Below are 19,859 nucleotides of genomic sequence, written 5' to 3'. Positions count from 1 at the left end.
TTGCTTTTGCCACGTGGACAAATGTTGTATTTTAGATCCCTTAAACATTTGTGCTCTGTGCTCTCCTGGCCAAAACATGACGAGGTGAACCTCAAGTTGCTGAAAATGTTGGCCTAATACAGTTTTCCTTGACGTTATATGCAAATAGCCATCAGGTTTACTTTCATTTGTTAATGGTACAGCAGAGGTGATTCTTAAAGGAACAGCTGAACCAAAAAAATCAATATTCTCATTATGTCACTGTTTTAGTTACCATTGACTTCTAAAAAAAAAATCTCAAAATATCTTCTGATTTCAGAAAGTGAAATCACATGAGAGTAAGTAACAGACGTGAATTTTTTGGGTGAACTATCCCTTTAATTATAAGAACACAAAGCACAGTTCTACAAATATTCCCACTCACATTATAAAGTACCGTAGATTTTTTTTTAAACAATAGTTTATAGTTAAAGGACATTATTCTATCATGAAGCATTTTTATTTATTTAATGTTATTAGGATGATTTGTTTGCCAGTAACTTTCTCTGATTTTATTTTAACTGGATTTGCAACTCGTGTGTGAACACTTACGCAAAAAAGAGGGAAATAAGTTAAAGGTTAACTTGAGAAGGTTTTTTTTTTTTAGTTAACACACTTCCTCCTCTCCCACATCAAGCAAGCTATTCATGGATACATTCCTGTAAAAAGTGCAAACATTCTAGATTTATCAGTACATTGTTTTGCTTAACAATGCAACCAGTTTCAACCAATGGCGCAAGCTTAGGGGTGGGGCTAACTGTTTGTCTGACCAATGACAGCTGAGAGAAGAGTTCCAGAAACTTCACTTAAAACTGATCATTTTCGCACTTCCATTTAGTAGTGCTAATGCGCAGAAATGACACACATCGCCTTTAAAGACTGGTCTGACTCCACCACTCATGTTCTATACGGTGAGGTTATCAGAAACATGCTTCATCCTTTTCTTAATCTGACGAAATTATTCATTTTTTGAACAAGGGTGTGAAAGTGCAGTGTGAGCGTGTAATTGTGGTTTTACCCTGGCAGAGTTAAAACTTGCTTTTGAAAGCAAAAACACATCTTTATCTGGCGTATTCATTGGCATTTTTGCACACAATCCCGGTTCGTTCTGGACAGACATGGACTGAGATAAGGTTCCCGTTGTTGACATGTGACCAAAGCTTGATCTTCTCATCATTTATGTACATTTAGTTTTTAAGAGATGCTTTAATATTTCCTCTCAATGCCAAGAAGCTGAGGTTTATTTTTGTACTTCATATTTTCATGCAGATTTATAGGTCCTCCAGAGCAGAATCTAGGATTTAAGGGTTCGAAGGGAAACTGTCACCCATTAAGATACAATCTTTAAAGATACTAATTATTCATGTATTTAATGTGAGAAGCATGCCCTATATAAATAAATAAATAAATATATATATATATATATATATATATATATATATGAGAAGAATATATTATCATGTGATTATTTGTATAAAATATCATCTTTTCTGTTTATTAGAAATTGTTTTATTATCCGAAGCATAATGTATATTATATTTTTAAGTTTCTAATTTAGCATGCAGTAAACTGCTGAATATTTTCATTGTGTTAAATTATTGAATCGTTTTTAGTTTAGGAGATCATTGGAGTCGTTTTACTGATTTAGTAAAAGGACTAAATGCGAGCACTTTTGCTGTGTGTCAGCTAGGACTGGACTTTTTACTGTGAGTTCTGGCTCAGTGTTTCATTTCAGATGCTGCTATGCTTAGTTTTGAGCAGAAAGCTGTATTTTTAATTAACTTTTCAGCCAAGTAGCAATAAACATTTTTACTGTGAAACACGTGTCTTTGATGTCTCTGACGTTCTATATGAGATGTGTGTGTGCATAACTGATGCGTGTGTGCATAACTGATGCACATGTCTCAAAATACTTGAGTACCTATTTAGTAGATGCACAAGAGAAGAAAATTATTTAGCTTAATATGTTAAATTACAAACTGTGAGCTATAGTCTCATTGGCATAAAAGACAATACAAACATAATAATTAGATGATGAATATGTAGTAAATAACATATAAAAGTTTCCTGCAGGTTTTATAATGGTTTCATGATTTAAGAACAAACAGAAAACTGCAATCGAAGGGATCAGAATATTTCTCTGTTTTTTTTAATGTAAAGGTCTAGGGAGAACGCAATGAGTCGTATTAGCAAGCAATACTTAAAGTTTGAAAGCACAACTTCCAACTGATCTCCTTTACTTTTTAATTCATTTAAAAAACAGCTTATGGCCTGAATAACCCAAAGACTAGACTATGGAAATACATTTTACTGAACTTTCTGATCACATTGCAAAAAAAAAAAGTGTTCATCCTCAGTATTTTTGATTTGTTTTTTCTTTTGCAAATGTCTAAAGGTTCTTAAATCAAGATACATTTTTTGAGATGCAAAATGACTGAAATTATGGTTTAATTTACCATATGGTAGAATTTACTTCTGGCTCAGAAAAATCCACTTAATTCAAAGGGAAAACAAGTTTTCATACCAAGTTGAGACCTTCTGCTCTTGATTGAAGAACTTTTTAAGGCCCTGAATTGTGGACGTGAATTAAGACTTTAAAAAAAAAAATTTAAGACCTGCAGAAACACTAGTTAACTTTGTGTAAATCAACTCATTCTCAATATATTGTGTTTCTTTTTAATTGATGAATGAAATCTGATGCATGTTTGAGAAGAATATATGAAAAAAGAATTTAAAAAATGTTGCAAAAGTCCATAACTCTTAAGAGAAAGCAAAGGTGTAAAAAAAAAAAAAAAAAATAGAAAAATATATATCCTTCTGATACTGTAAAAATACCAACCAAAGCATTTACACTACTGTAGGACCTTCTGTGCTTTCCACATTTGAATCTCTTCATGAACTGGCATAACCCTCACAGGTTGTCGTCTTCTGTCGGCCTCTGTTTCATCTTCCTCACTCTTATGAAGGCTCTGATGGCAAACACGGCGCTTATGAGGAATATAATAACCCCCAGAACCCCAAACAAGCCTCCAGCTATGTCAGCCCCGTTGAGATTGCACTCGAACCCTCTGTGACCTTTGCTGCTGTACATGGCTTCCCTCTCTTTACAGATGGGGTTGTTGTAGATCTCCTCTAGCTTTATGAAGTAGAAAGCGAGGGCAGGAATGAAACCGAGACCTATGAGCACATCCAGCAGGGCTTCAGCCAGCAGCAGAGGAGGGAAGCGGTAGGGCATGCGAAACACGCCGAGGGCCAGCATGGCACAAGCGTAAAGCATCAGTGCCCCGCCGCACGCCATGCTGTAGACGTAAGGGGGCAGTTTGAGCTGGTAGAACTGGTCATCGAGCTGCTGGACCTTCTGCGCCTCTGCTCCAGTGAATGCATTCGCTCCTCCGTAATAGTACTGGTACAAACCGCCCAAGCTGGCGATATCCTGATACCGACCCGAGTTACTGTAGTTCACTCCAGCACAGATGACGATCAACAAGCTTAAGAAGAAAACCATGACCTGACAGATGCCTACAGGACAACATATGCACTTTAAAATAGATTTCAGAAATATACAAACTATGCAACTTCAATTGGTTTATTGTGAAATAACTCAAATAAAACATGCATGTTTTTTCTGTCCTCTGATAAGCATTGCTCTGGGCTGCTGTTCCCAAAAGCATCAATGGTTTCTTTTGATACTTTGGAAAGCGCAGCCCTGTTTGAATGCACTGTCAGAAGTGAGTGAATGCTCTCTGTAAATGATTGGTTCTGTGGATTAAAGCTGTATTAAACTTTTATTGAAAACTCCTTCTCGTCTTATATCTCCACCTAGTTTTCTACCACGCTTCTTGATATTTTGACTGCTTCTCTAGGTAAGCAAGAGACTGTTTCGAAGTAGCCTCTCCAGAACAAACAAAATTTCAAAGTGAGTTTACCTCTGCTTGTTATGATGTATTTTAGGTTGTAGAGGGCCCTTTTATGATGGTAGGGTTGACTGTCATCATAGTATGAAGATGATGTCTCTGTGTAACTGGGCCTGTAGAAAATATTACAACAAGCAGGGCAGAAAGTCACAGCATGCTTGCATACTTCTGCTAAGAACATACACATTCTGTAGGGGGGAAAGAGACATCAAAATCCCTCCTTACACTCCCTGACTGTGATATCGGCTGTCCTCGTACACTTGGGGGTCCCTTTGTGTGTCAGTGTATCTTTGCTTCTCTCGGTGGCTTCGTGATCTGTCATCTCTATATCTCCGGTCCTCTCGGTCCTCATCTCTCCTGTCTCGACTAGAGTAGTCTTTGTCCCTTGTGTGATGATGCTGGCTTGATTCTGGCATTGCCTGAGAAACAAGGAGATGTCACTGATGTCATGAGTTTAAAACCTGATGCACGTCCAGATGAATGTAAAGTCCCCGGATACTAGTGAAACCAACATGACACATTGTTAGTTAACTGATGTGGGTGGTTGTTGTTGTTTTATATATTTAAACAGTCTAGAAATATTATCAGTTTAATCATAGTACTTTTCTAAAAAGTGCTTTTTTAACGTAAACGTTTTATCGAACTTAGTCGAAAGATTGTCAATCAAATCACCACAATAAACTAGGTCACGAAGATCTTACACGTAGCCTAACTCTGTAAAGACCCAGTTAATTAACCCCGATCCTACCTTTTGCTGAAATTACCGAAGTCAGCAGTGATTTGTCTGAGTTTCGTCCAGGTTTCTCGTGTTGTTGTGGACGTACACACCTGTGTGAAACCTGTCTGACTCTGACTCTGACTCCGCCTCACAGTCGCGTCACGACGCCACGCCACTTTACGAGCGATACTGTTCCAATGTTGCCAGGTGCGTGGATTTCCCGCGCAATTGGGCTTTTGCCGCGGGTTGAAGGAACACCAAATAACGTTACATTTATCCCCTGGAATGCGGGATTTTTTAATAAACTGGCAACCGTGGTCTGTTCGTCTAAGTTTCTAAATAAACACGAACCATTTAGCTTACGAGGAGCGTTCGTGTAGCCCAGTCTCCAACATAAATCATGTTAGGCCTAACTGATTAATGGTGTAATCTACGAAAAGCAGCACGTGCTTGAAATACGCTACGTGTCTTTTTGTGAGAAAAGTTATTTTGTACAAGGAAATCAAGCATTTTTTGGGCCAAATCGTGTATTAATTATTTTAATAAATTTGTAAGGGTTATAAAGAGAAAGTGTTCTATCCAGCAGATCGTTTCAATCACCAAAAAAAACAAAAAACAAAACAAAACACGATTTACCCGTTTGTTTGCGTCATCACGCTAGCCTACGAAATGTAAATATTTGATGTCTGTTTATTAACATTAATTAAAAGGACATCCTAATTTTGTTCCCCTTAAAGATAAATTTCCTTCGAGTTAGTTTCGAAGCCACTGTGTTATTTAAAACGGGAAGTTGTTAAGAAGTTGCATAAGAACTACACTGTTGTCCGATTCCTCAAGCAGGTAAGCTTTCATCCTTGTGGTAGTTGTAGTTCTTATTCAGAAAGTCGTTAGCAACATATTAACCACAGACCTTTAATCATGAGTCAAAAACAACCCATGGGACATTTCTAAATAAATTCATGGCTCAAAATGAAAATTATATGGCAGGTTTTAAGACCACAACAAATTAAACTCCATTCATTCATTAATTTTTGTCATCTTACTGAGTGAAACCAGCAAGGACATTGACAGTAGAGACTCTTAAAAAAAGCCATTAAGACTTTAAACATTTGTCAACTTTACAATGTATTTATTATTATCCTGGGATATCAAATGTTTGGAGGTTTGATCAGAAACACTCCCTGTCCTTGGTGTTTAAAAATGGGTGATATTGACAGAATGATCAAACTTAACACTCTTAGGGAAATATGAAAATATTTCGTAATTATTTAAATAAAAAAATATATGTTTTATTCACAATTTAACTTTGACTAATATAGTTTTACTGAGAAAATATTAATGTTTCCATATGCTGTAGGCTACCACAGTGTAGTTGTAATGTAATGTATTTCCCCCTTGGGATTTATTTGAGATAGTAGCATCAATAATATGATTGCAGTTATTTGTGTATTTGAAGTTATTATTTAGTATAGTTGTATTTATGTATAAACAAAAGTTTCTTCTTTTCAGAAAATGAATACATCAAAATTTTCCGGAAAGGCCAATAGGAGGAGTGCTGAGTTAGGTCTTCCATGTGATAATACTTCAGTGAAGGTTAAACGATAGCGATCTACTTATTTTCGGTTTGCATAAGTTCCGTATATATAAATCTATCAATTTATAAAAGAAATGTGCATTTAAATAGAAAAAAAACGAACTAATTTATCATTATAAAATCAATAATTTTATAGAAAACTACCCCCCTCCCCCTATGATTGAAGCTATTTCAGGTAATTCTAAAAAAAAAAAAAATATATATATATATATATATATATATGGTTAGGACATAATACATACCATAGAGGGTTAAAAAATATGAATAAAAATGTTTAGAGTAACCCAACACAAGTTTGAATTTGCACGTCATTTTGGCGCGCCCACCCTCGAAGCACGCACACGAGCTCGTTGAGAAGGGCGCGCGCGCGCGCGTGTGATAAAGATGGCTGCGACGGTGGGGGAAACGGCGTGATATGCAGGAGTAGCGGCACTAAACCCGAGTAAAACCACCGTATGACAGACCATAGCAAAATGGAAACAATGTCACAGTAGGTGTTTACCGGTAATACCAAGTACTACAAACTCACCTCACCCCGAGAGGGTATTCATCCTGTGATTGTGGAGAAATCTCACCGCGAGCATGGCTTCGCACAGTAACCAGGTAGGAAAACGCATCTGCCTCTTTTTACATCACGTTTTAGCTCATAATGTCGTCCGGAGTGCACTTCGTGGGCGATATTCATCTGTCAGGGTGCCGTGTGTGTGTCTTTGCTCGGAGCGTGTGTTTGTCGGCCACGAGTTTGTGCGTTTCTGCGGCAGCGGCCTGGCCACGCGGGCGCGCTCATGTAATAACGGTCATCAGCAGGCGAACGGTTCCCCTCAACGCGCGTCTGGCGACGTTTCTACCGGATCTACCGCGCTCCGCTGAGTACAGTAAGAAATCACGAAGCGTTTCTGCGAGGCGTCTTTAGTTCAAGCCAGTTGAAATAAGTCGTATCTCGTGCGGCTAATGTAATGAGAGAGGCCTGTTGATTGGGGGCGGTATCGCTTCCTGTCTTCAAACTCTTTCGTTGGGAGTTGTTCGTTTGTTTATTGCGCGCATGACATTCATCACATCTCCAATGACAGTCCGTCACTATCAGAGTCTATTAGACCTGCTTTAAAGGCTGCTTGCTTTGAACGAGGCACAAGTGTAACGTTAGTAACGTTACTAGCAGATGCTACATCATTGTAGCTCTGTTAGCTGCATGCTAAACTATAACCTCTCAATAGTGCTTTCCTAAAAGTCCTGAATAGATTAATTGTTTAATATTATATATAGAGAATATCATTTGTGTAGAAATCATCTGCTGTCTTCAAGTTTGTCACTTCCATAAACTTAAACCCAACCATGTTTTGGGTTGTCATTTGTTTGAAATAGGGACAGTTTCTTAAATATGTGAAAGTTTGAGTATTTCTTGTCACTGGGAGATGCTTGACTGTTGTTAAGTGCTGTAATAAGCAATTTGGATCCTTTGGACATTGAATCCTGTCAAAGTGTTAGTAAGCCTGGCTGCTTGTCAGAAGAATGTGGTTATTACTCTTAATTTTGGCATGTTTGAGACGTTTTTGTTTCACCTGGTTTAATTTTAAAAGTAGCTTTATATAATTCTTCTAGGTTTATCCTTTCTCTGCCATGTTCATAGCAAAGCTCTCTTAAGATGTGAATGTGAATTGACTGATATATATATATATATACCCAATATCATTCTATCAACCTATATTCAGCTTTTTTTTTTATTAAAAAAACACTTGTTTTCGCATCAGATGCACTAAAGATCATGTTATTCACTTCACTATCTTTGTTTACCAGTTCTTAATTATAAGACCGACTTAAAGCCAATTGCGTATACATGTAAAAGTGTTGAAGTGTTTGACTTTCTTTTATTGGTAATAGAAAGGTAAACATTGTAGTAGTTACACTGTTAACATTCAGCAAATGCATATTAATATTATTTAAAGAAGTCTTTGAATATCAAATAAATATTTAAATATTCCTTGCAAACTTTAGTAAAGCCTCCGATTAGATCGTGTGAAGTCTGCATGATGGTCCGTCTGTGCTATTTAGATAGGAACAGGAGAGTTTGTCATTCTTTTCACATTCACTATTTGCTATATATAAAATTAGTCTAACCTGTTTTTTTTTTCTCAAGAAAATATTTATTCCCTTTTTTTTTCAAAACTAATTTGTGCGAAGACAGTTTCTTTAATGGTGAAAAAATTCTATAACAGGACTACAGAATTAAAACTTGGGGTAAAAAAAAAACCTTGTTGTCCGGCCATTTTAAACCAGGAACACCACAAGTGTGACAAATGTGGGCAAAAAAATAAATTTAAAAAATCTCAAAATAGAAATATTATACAAAACTTTTGGTAAGTTGTTTTCCCAGTGTGACCAAAGTTAATAAGTTGTAGTACATTGTGATAACATGAACTTGCATTTTCAAGGGAAAAGTTTCATTGCTCATATATTAATCAAACTCATTTTTTTTCATAGTAACTCATTTTTAAACGATCCTTTAGTAAATATATGAAATGACTTAATTGCAACTTATTTTTAAATTAAATAGTATGTTAAATCAGCTTCATGGAGGCCATCGGCCACCCTGCTCTGAGATATTGGCATCGGTCTTCAAAAAAAGCCATATCTGTTGAACACTAATGCACTGCTGCAGTATTTTTAGTCCGACTGGTTTACGTTGACTAACTGTAACGGCTATGACTGCATACACAAACGTCAAACAGAAGTTGAGTTAAGTATGATTTAGAATAAATTCACAGCCTTGTTGAAATCCCACTTTGCGTAAACAATAGTTTCCGACTTACTCAAGTGCATGCTTGACATGCATGCTGCTTTTTACACTTCGATTCACTTGGCATCGGTCACACTTTCAACCCATTACAAAGCTTTGTGAACTGATGTGTCTATTACTGGTGTGTGACAGTCTTCGCAAAACAATGTTTGCCAGGATTAGGCAGCATTGGATTGAATATGTGAGATGAAGTCTTGTAATGAAAGAAGTGCCATCAGTTGAATCAGTACTTGGTTGTATATCTGATTTGATTTGTGTGACTCTTGACCTGCAAAAACAAATAACATCTCCAGCTGCTTTGAGATTCACTTAATTGGCATTTTACTGTTTCATTTGAAAAAACTACCATCAGATCACACAGCAGCTGCAAGTTCCTCAAGGCAACCCGTCAAAATAAAAGTCATGTTATAGTTTAACATTTAAGAAATGTCAAATTATTACTATATAGCAGTCTTAAGACTTAATTCTACTACTGCTAATACATATTAATAAATCTTTATTTACTTAAAGGAATAATCATATTGTAATAACATTAAAACTCTGTGCGGCGCTTTAATTTTCATTTGATTAGTATAAATTTTATGTTTTATGCCTTCATCTGATTACTAGAAAAGAAAATCTGATTACGATGAAAACGAGATTCATTGTGCAGTGTTGAGAACTTTGTTGATAAAAGTAAAACTTTGTTACAGGTGAGGGACCGCTTTTAATGATTTAAAGGAATATCTCTCCTTCAGTTGCTAGTAGGGTTGGGCCGATAGACTGATTGCTGATAGACATCACGATGTTGAGTCGACATCAGGGAGCCGCTATTATGCCTGGCATCGAAACTGCTTTTGAATGCGCAATAACTTTTTAGTTTCACTTTTGAGATTCGCGATCGTGCATACTTTTTATACTATGGAGCGGCAGTCCTTACAACACATTTTACAAGATTATGTTTGTCAGTGGTGCTCAGGCTCTTCAATAGGGATGTTGCGGTGACAGATTTTTTCCACCGGTTAATCGACGTGTAAAAAAACCGGTAATCCCGGTGTCACCGGGGTTGCGTGTCGGGGATTTCGGGAGGCCGAAAATGCGGTCGTGCAGACGTGCACACGTCTCAATTTACTTTCACTTTAATTAGCGGCAATTCAGTAGCATTTGTTTGAATCATGGGTTAATTTATTTTATTCTTAATAAAAATACACAAAACAATAAGACACTCGCTTGTGTTACACACATCTTTATTGCAAAATGAATAATAACTTAACACACCATGCAAAAACTAAACGAAAGCACTTATGAAACACCTTTAAAGTGCATTTATTAACAAAACGAACCACTGCACACATCGTGCAAGTATCAAACAAGACTCGTTAAATAATTATAAATATTCGTTAAATAAAGTGCCTGCCTTTTTCAGCAAAAAAAAAAAACACCGCACAACCATCGAATATGAAACGAACGAACATCTAAAACTTCGTTAAATAAGGTAGCCTACCCGAATAATCACTGGACACTTAAGTGCAAAAAAAAAACTAATATAAAAATTAAACTCACGTTAAGCTGTTAAAAAAAAGAGGTAGGCCTATTAACTGCATACACTGTACAAAAAAAATTATTAATAGGCTAAATGAGAAACAATAAACGAAAAACCTTCATTTTGTAATTGCAACAGTTTGCTTTGAAACCAGATCTTCTGCCATCCTTTGCCAGTTAGCTCGTCTCACTCGCCTCAAATGATAAATGAAATCGGACACCTGCTGCTTTACTGCGGCGCTCGTTCCGCTTACGCTAAATTACGAAGGCACGTAGTCACTAACTGAATTAAGTGCTTTATCGCTATAGGCTAAAACTTCAACACGATGGGGACGGTGCCGGTTGTCAAGTGCTATGACCGGTAGGTGGGTTAAACACCATGTATCACCGGTAACACCGACTATCGCAACAAGCCTACTCTTCAAATCATTCGCCATTGTCCTCAGTCATCTCTCCTTACTCTGTTTATATGGTAAGTGAAATTTGATGTACTGTGACGTAACGGGAAACCATTAGCAATCGTTTTCTGAATACGAATTCACAGTTCGGGCACACCCCCTAACCTCACTAACCCATCCCGATGTCATATTCCACCTCATCCGATGCCAGTTTTGTAGACATCGTCTAACCCTAGTTGCTAGTCCCCACTGACTTCCAAAATATGGAAAAACAAAACAAAAAAAACGTATGCATGTCAAAGGGGACCAGCAACTAAAGGTGAACTATCCCTTTAAATTTGCAAATGTGATAATGATTTAATACAACAGTTCAATAAACAAGTAGGCTAAATATTAAGTGACCTACGTTGCCGGTCTACAACACTAAATACTTTAAGAATAAATATTTCTTCCTTTTTATTCTTGCCAATTTTAAGGAATAACCAATAAAATAGCTAAAATGAAAGGAGTCCCTTCAAATAAAGATTGTTGATTACATTACTCCAGTATAGGGATGGGCGTTTTCCACAAATATCACATTCGAATATTTGAGCTCACAAAAAACGAATATTCGAATATTCGTTTATTTAAATTAAGTTGAATGAGTCAGACGTTATTTTTCACCAACATTTGTTTTCGTCATTTTGAACAAGCTTACAATAAGCTTGAACATTACACATCGTGTTTTGTAGCTGAAAACCTTTAACAATGCGTGCAAACAAACAAAAGTACAGATTAAAAGCAAAAAAAAAAAAAGTGAACAAAGAAAAAACGTAAAGCAGCCTGCAGCAATTAGGCTATTGTACAGAATGTAGCTTACACTTAACTTTTAAACCGTCAGCAAATCTTTTTTGCTTTTTTTTCTATTGTTTCAAATGTTCTTGTTAAGAAATACGGGCTTGTAAACATGATTGGGGGAAAGTCGGCTCCTTAGTCTGTTAACAATAAGGCCAGCCGCGGAGAAAACACGCTCTGACGACACAGACGTTGGCGGGACTCACAAATAACGGTGTGCTAAGCGAATACGTTTTGTGAAGCGCTTCGTGTTTTCGTTTCACCACTGAATGGGATCCTCATCTGGTGGAATACATGGCTCCAGCAAGAACTGTTCCCGCTCGTCTCGGCTGGACTCTCTGTAATCATCGCTGGAGAACTGGCTCAGCATTTTCGGACGAGTGGGCATTGCTGCATCTTCATCGTGGCGACTGCATCCGCACCACTCACATCAAGGAAAATGTTCTGATAATGTTCAAAAAAGTTTTTTTTTCTTACTTCTCTCATGTTTTCATCGAGAAACCTGAGATGTTTGTGCCGAGGGTCTAGGGCAGACGCGAGAAGAGGAGTTTTCACTGCATTCTCCAAGTTAGCTGTGTTTATTCGTTGCTTGAGAGATGCTGCAACAATGTTCTTGGATCACTTTCTGTGATTCTCCACGGCATATTTGAAGTACTAGAAGACCGCAGTTCTTTTAGGGGACGTTCACATATCGCGTCTTTTGCATGCTCAAGTTCGTTATTTCCAATGTAGGCGCGCGGTATGTGCGCTCATAATGGAAGCGACGCGGTCGCGATGCGCACGCGGTGCGACGCGGTCCCGTTTTTTCCAGGCGCGTCCGAACAGCATCGACTTAAAAACATCTCAACTTTCAGAATGCAGCAAGCGCACCGCAGGTCATGTGACAAGAACTAAACATTCAGCTTCATCCTTTCCTGTAACAACGTTGAAAGCTCAGCCAAGATGAAGGAACAGCTGATCATAGCTGTATATGGATTGCCATTTTGAAATTTAGTAGCAGAGCTACTGAAAGCGATTTTTTTTTTTTTTTTGTGCTGCAAATCCATTTATCCTTTGCTGAAATTTCCGCGTCTTCATGGAGAGAACGCGTCGCCTCAGGAGCGCTTCTGCCCGAGCGCTTTGGAAAGAAGGAGAAAGCGGAGCGCATAGCCTTTTCCACGCCTTATTAGGCGCGATATGTGAATGGCCCCTTAATCATTCATTAATTATTTTTTGCTTGCATACACCTTCAAATATGCCGTGGAGAATCACAGAAAGTGACCAAATTAGGTTTTATTGTGAACTTTTTTTTTTTTTTTTTTTGCGAAATTCGAATATCATTTTTATTTATCGAATAATTAGAGCAGAACGAATATTCGAATTTTCGACTATCCGTGCACATCCCTACTCCAGTAGGTGGCAAAAACGACTTATTTTTTTTTTCTTCATTTAATGAACAATTCAAGAAGACTCGATTCATAAAAAAAAAAAAAACTGAATCATCCATTAAGCAGGATTTTATGAATAAACTGAATTAATTTTAAGCTTGTTTTAATTAATGATTCATATGAGTTTTTTTTTTTTTTGATAGTGTAACAAGTTATTTTGTGTAGTTGTCTGATATATGTAATCGTGATCTCCATTTTAAACAAAACAAAAACTATTTTAAAACAAACAGATTCTCAGTTTATTATGAATTTGGGGCCGTTCACATCGCGTCTAAAAATGCTTTCTCCTTTTCACAAGTGCTTGCGCTCCCGTGGTGTCTATCGTTGCTACGCAACCATGAACTGCGCTCTCCACAATGACGTGGAAATATCGGCTATGATCAGCTGTTCAGCTGAGCTTTCGATGTTGTCATGTTTTTTTATCTCGCCACGGCACAAACATGCGCGTCGCAACCGCGTCTTTTAAGAGCACGCGTCCAAACCACAGCCAGGTGGTCGCTGAATAAAACTCCTACCTACAAATACCAGGGAATCACGGAACAACGTCGGCCACTCTGCATTATTTAATCCTATGACCAGTGTTCGTAACAGCTGCCGTATGCATACGGATAGCCTATAACTTAGCTATTTGCAGCTCCTAAATACAATGGCGAGCTGTTTTATAGACGAGGCATTCGCGTTTTCCATTTTGACCCACAGACTTTCTTAGCTATAGTTGCACGCACATATAGAGCAACGTGTTTTCCACTTTCAAAGTGTATGGCAATATTTCAGCTGAGTCAAACAGTTAAACGATGCTTTCAAAACTTACCAGAGCAGGCTTGCAGCACTCTGCTAGTGGGGGAGGGGCAGTGTGAACTGCTGTGTCTCCAGCAACACAGAGCTGCCTGTGCACGCCTGTCTGAACGCAGCAGCCACGTATCGGCCGTCCGATATATCGGTCGATCCCTATTTAAAACATTAATCTCAAATTAAATGTATGAATTTAATTGCACTCATTCTACCTCTGAGGCTCTGTAAACATCTGAAAATATACCTACAAGCCATTTTTGTGTTGTTCTGTTCAACCTCTGTAGTACAAATTAATTTTAATACGGAATGAATTTGGTAACTTATTCTTGTTCTGGTCTACTTGTTCTTATTTTGTTTTGGTTAGAAATTTTGAAAGCCTATTAAAATATAGAATTTTAATTTTTGGCGTGAGATGACATGTTTTTACTAAATTTATATAAAAGGTAGGGATGCACCGAAATGAAAATTCTTGGCCGAAACCGAAAACCGAAAAAGAGAAAACCAAGGCCGAAAACCGAAACCGAAACACCGAAAGAAATTATCCCAATTATTAGTACCATTGCATTTATTGCTATGACCGTGTACTAACTTTACTAAAATTAAAACATTGCAATTGCATAAATTAATATTAAAGTTTCAAAGATAATTACAATTACATAAATTATAAAAAAACATAAAAATGCATAATTACAAATTATGCAAATATTTATTAAGCACATTGCAACAATGCACAGTATAAAATAAAATTCAAACTAAAATTTAATCCCACTCATCTGTATATTAAATAATAATGTACAGGCCTACTGGCCTGCAGAAAGGTTTTAAAATTAACTGTTCTCTCATAAAAAGTGCATTTAGGTGAAGAGCATTTGAAATTTTTCTCTGTAGTACTAGAAAGTGCATTACTTCTCCAGTAGGCAAGACTGTTATCACTTCTGGGGATGGGGACTTCAGACAGATAACCATCTAGCTGTTGAGCAGTTGAGCTTGTCATCTGCCTGACATTTGAGAAATATTTGAGAGAGTGTATTTAAATAGGGCCAGGGCATAAATAAACATTTTTATCAAATTAAAGCAGAAATCTAGCAAAAAATCTAGCAGAAATATGGCTACAATCTGATATTATGCATGTATATATATATGTGTGTGTATTATATATGCAGAGACGAGTCTCTTTTTTTTTTGCGCTCTGATCTCAGTCTTCTGCGCTTGGCGCTTCTCCGTCTCCACGCGGGTTCTCCGCATCCAGCGCGGCCTGGAGCATTTCTCGTGTGCTCTGCCATATTTCCGCGTCCAAGTAATGGTCTTTATAACGCGGATCAAGCACATTCGCGATGAAGTGCGGAGGATCCGAAAAGATCTCAGTGAGACGTGTGCTAACAGACTCTATAAGACTGTACTTTTCTTTGTTTTCACTTCGTGGTCCGTCTCAATCTCTTTGTTAGGAGACGCTTTAGTACTGCGAATAAAGGAATAAGAATAGAGAGAATGTTCTCTATTAAGACCCACTGGTGTGAAGTGAATGACGCGGGGAGCTCGTGGTCTGCGCTATGCAGGTGCACGTGCAGGTCGCGGTTTCTGTTTGCGTCATCATAACATTTCGGCCGTGTTGTTTCGGTAATAAAAGTGTTTCGGCCGAAAACCGAAAATGCACTTTTTGGCCATTTTCGGCCGAAAATTTTCGGTGGCCGAATATTCGGTGCATCCCTAATAAAAGGCATTTCAAAGGTAAAAAACAATGGCAATTTTAATCACTTTAAGTAGTGAGATATCATCTCATATTGGGAAAGCTAGTAAGTGCAGAGCCCTGCCTGAGCAATGTAACTGTCTTACCATAGCATGCTAGGAAAGCTTTTTCTGAAAGCTTTTGGATCCGTCAATGGTCGTTTACGGTGACGGAAGAACTTGTTATGCAGCTTTTCTTTCTTTCTTTTTTTTTTTAATGAAATGCCTGAAACCAGAAAATCCAGTGACTCCTCTGGTTTGTCCTTATCTGTAGGGAGATTGACACATTTTACATGAAACCACATTCACTGTAGCTCTTGCTTTGTCTTCATAAATGTGGTTTAGTAGTTTAAAGTACTGGAATATAATCACATTTAAAGTTTTCAAAACTACTTAAATTAACGTGTTGCATATTAATGCATCATGTTAAAGTCAGCATGGAACAGAGGTCAGACGTGATCACATTTTCCTCCCTATTGTGAGATATATCTGAATGAAACTGCTTTTCAAACAAGCAAGTAATGTAGGCCTGGACTTCATTTTGTCTGTCCATTATTGATTGGATTGTTCTCGTTTGCTAATTGCTGCGATCTCATGTGAGTGACAGGTTGCTGGAATAGTGGGATTTTTGTCCTGCCCTCGAACCGGTGCAAACGTCATCAGGGAAGATTTGCTGTTTGGTGAGGCAAAGTGGAAGAAATGCTTATGATTAAAGGTTATGAGGGCATGTGAATTAATCATTTATTATCTTTGCAGTATTCCATAAACTAATAATAGTCGATTTTGATTTCATGGTGACTAACACCTTTGTTGCGTGAGTGTCACCCATGGCTCTTTCTGATTCACAGAAGTGAGTGTCAGTGTGCTATCACCAGAGCATGTTGAAATAATGCAGATGGCTAATTTGTGGTAATCCCCAGTCCAAATGAACAGCGATGGGGAGCTTAGTGTGGTACGTGCGGCACGCCTGTGGAAACGGGCAAAGAGACATTCTTTCTGTTGTGATTGTACTCGCCATCCAGAGGCCATTGGATTACGGCTTGCTGTTTGTCCCTTGTGGTGCCAGTTCAGCAGTGTACGTCGGTGATTTGAAAAGTTGCATGTGCTTGAACTGCAGTTTCTTTTTTTTTCTTGCTCTGCCTTTTCATGCAGCTAGTTGTGAATGTGAAGGTCTATTATGTGCATGCTTGCAGAGCCTGTTGAGTTTTTCATCTCTGACACTTTCAGTTCCCCTAAAGACTAGCATGAACATGAAGTTACTAAAATGTGAGCTTTTTAAAACCATTGTATAGTTGCTTAATGGTCAGTGTAGTGATTAGTCTTAACTAAGTGCAAGAGTCTTTCAGTTACGCTGTTAGTGCTTGTAGGATTAAGGTTATTATACCCTTCACAGAGGAAGCGGGTTATCTACAGTGTGGTCTGACCATTATAGGACCAGATGCCATGTGTTAAGACAAGTACTCACGAGACCGCTGTAGGCCTGCAACCAGTTACCAGCCTTGCTTAAAAAAACCTTTAGTAATAAGTTACTTCAAAGGGCTTTCTTAACTGAACTCTAGGGCTGCAACTAACATTTTGATTATCATGTAATAGGGATGGTCTTATTGACGGATTAAGTTAACCGAAAGTAAGAATTTTGATTTAATACTACTTAAACAGTTTAAAAGGTTTCAAATTTGTTTTAAGTTTGCTACATTTTAAAGAAAAATATTCTAAACCTATTTGTCAACTAGAGCTGTAGCTATCGAATATTTTAGTAATTGAGCATTCTACCAAAAATTCCATCGATTAATCGAGTAATCGGATAAAATGTGTTTTTGTTTAAAGTGCAATATTAATTTTGCAAGAGAAAATAAGACTCCTGGGCCTTGTGACGGTCACGGAGGGACCGCACGTTCAACATGGACGTTAATACGCACAAGCACACACCGAGACTGTTTGGTGATACAAGAGTTTATTGTAATTATTGATCAGAGAGTGAATGAAATACCTGTAAACTATGTGTATTGTTCCCATGTAGCGTTTGTCCTGTGATTTTAAGAGTCCTGGTAAGAAACGATGGCAGGAATTATTGGTTCCGCTTAGGGTGGGAATCTACCGTGTATTAATTGAGCGTGGGGGTTTCAGGGGCAACGTGGCCGAGTTGCTGCTGTTATTTCCTGTTTAATGGGAACGAATTAATAACAAAGTAGCTTTATTAAGTAGAACATCATGCCAATATGTTTCTTTCAGACTCCGTATATTTAAGGGAACATGTGTAAAGTGTTTTCTGTGAGTTTGTCCCTCCACATGTGGTAATGGTGCTGGCCAACCGTATTAATGTGAATGTCTTTGTAATGGAAGGTAGTCTGTGTTTGTTTCTGAAGTGGAGAGTGTGGCCTGAGGGTTGCAGGTATTTTATTCACTCTCTGATCAATTTTTTATTTATTTATTTTTATTTTATTTGTTTAACCAGGAAGGTCCTATTGAGATACAATATCTCTTCTACCAGGGAGTCCTGAGACTTAATTACAATAAACTCTTGTATCACCAAACAGTCTCGGTGTGTGTTTGTGCGTATTAACGTCCATGTGACCGTCACAGGTCTCTTAAAATGAACTAAGTTTCCTTAGTTTTTATTTTTCCCGAGTTTTTATTTTTTAAATTCATAGAATGCAATGCATACATCAAAAATAAACATTTAATTATTACCCATTGTTTCTCTGTCTGTACTTATACTGTGAAAAATGACAAGAAAGTTGACAGATGAATTAAGTGCCATTCGGTTGGGGTTTTAAATAAAGCATTTTCTGAGATGCACATTAAACAAATAAAAAAATTAATTTAATTTATCTTTTAATTATTGAAAATTAACTTAACTTTTTGGTAAACAAAGGGGATTTACTATTAAAAATAAAACATGGAAGAAATGTGTGATTAAACCTTAAAAAAAAAAGTTTTTTTTTTTTAGTAGTAGGCTATGTACATTCTGCTGAACAATAGTCTTTAACCGGACTTTTATTTTGACGGTTGACGTACCTTTACAGTTCTGTGTATGTGATGTGATGCTAGTTTTACTCAAATCAAACGGTCAGATGCTCATGAAGTGACTGTCAGAGAGCAGTTCTGGAGATGTTGTTCATGTGTATACGTCCTTATTTAGCGAGACAGCAGACGTTGTGATTTGAATGAAGACGCGCTTCTGCTCCATTCATTAACACAGACACGCAGAACATACAGGATTCATATTTAAATAGACTGTTCCGGCTTAATATTTACAGATATTAGTCCATATCGTGATTTGATGTAAGTGCAATGACCTATTTTTGATTAATTCATTCAAAATTTAGCAAATTCCGTGCCATTCCGTGTTAAACGGTAAATTCCGTTTTCATGACTGGATTCCGCGATTCCCTCCGCGTTGTCTGCATCATGGAAATCATAGGGCCCCTTGTTGTGGTATGCCAGCACTATTTTGCAATGGACACACGCCACGACGTTCTCTTTACGTTTGCACGCGCTCTCAAATCAAAACACTGCTGACTCCTTGCAGTTTGCGATTTCGGACGCAGGCACGCAGCGCTTGTGTCTCCTTCCGCTTTGTGGGTGAGGTAAACGCGTTGTCACATTAAAAGAATCATTGCGAAAGAACCTGACATGAGATTTAAAATGAATTTAAAAGAGGCTTCGACGCAGAGGAATTTGCCTCAATCATTTTTTGTAATCGAGTTACTCGAGGAATCATTTCAGCCCTATTGTCAACTCATGGTGGCGTGTCTATATGTGCAACCACAAATGCCTACAGACATGTTCCATTGCACAAGCACCTGCTCCACTTTCGCTTAACTGAAATAGTAGGCAACACAATGGCAAAAGGCAATATTGTATAATTGGTTATCAGAGAGTGAATCTGTGAGTGAATGTTTTCAAATTCTGAATGGGTTCTAGCCTAGAAAGCATGCAGAGAGTGCTCCCGCTTATAATCTTTAAAAACCTTCACTCATCTCAGTTCTTCGTTATCTCACGAAGTTCTGTTATATTCAGTGAAGCTCTGCACTACTGCACTGTTAATCTCTTATTTACATTGTGTACGTTTTGTTTGTTCTAATGAGAGGATTTGTGAGTATGCACAACTCAGAAACACA

At 37.6% G+C, this 19,859-nt stretch overlaps 2 protein-coding genes across 3 annotated transcripts in view; one reads left to right on the top strand and one right to left on the bottom strand.

Annotated features, from left to right (window-relative positions):
- Positions 1-2,680: 2,680 nt before the first annotated feature.
- marveld3 (MARVEL domain containing 3) lies at positions 2,681-4,850 on the bottom strand. The gene is made up of 4 exons (XM_059504467.1): positions 4,681-4,850; positions 4,158-4,351; positions 3,945-4,045; positions 2,681-3,537 (listed from the first exon to the last, which is right to left on the bottom strand). Exons 2-4 carry the CDS (start codon positions 4,346-4,348, stop codon positions 2,930-2,932), a joined length of 900 nt encoding a protein of 299 aa, XP_059360450.1. The 5' UTR covers positions 4,349-4,351; positions 4,681-4,850; the 3' UTR covers positions 2,681-2,929.
- Positions 4,851-6,567: 1,717 nt separating this feature from the next.
- The window catches only part of LOC132110731 (ubiquitin carboxyl-terminal hydrolase 10-like), a 47,859-nt gene continuing 34,567 nt past the window's right edge, over positions 6,568-19,859 (top strand). Inside the window, exon 1 of one of the 2 annotated variants that reach the window (XM_059517588.1) lies at positions 6,568-6,847. In XM_059517588.1, the coding sequence (XP_059373571.1) occupies positions 6,827-6,847 (21 nt within the window). In that variant the 5' untranslated portion in view covers positions 6,568-6,826. The remainder of the gene's footprint in view (positions 6,848-19,859) is intronic. The other variant, XM_059517578.1, reaches the window with a different exon arrangement.

The sequence above is a fragment of the Carassius carassius genome, chromosome 2, assembly GCF_963082965.1.
Source record: "Carassius carassius chromosome 2, fCarCar2.1, whole genome shotgun sequence".
NCBI classification, from domain to species: domain Eukaryota; kingdom Metazoa; phylum Chordata; class Actinopteri; order Cypriniformes; family Cyprinidae; genus Carassius; species Carassius carassius.
The sequence above is the reverse complement of the archived record's forward strand: the minus strand, read 5'-3'. Positions and strand labels throughout refer to the sequence as shown.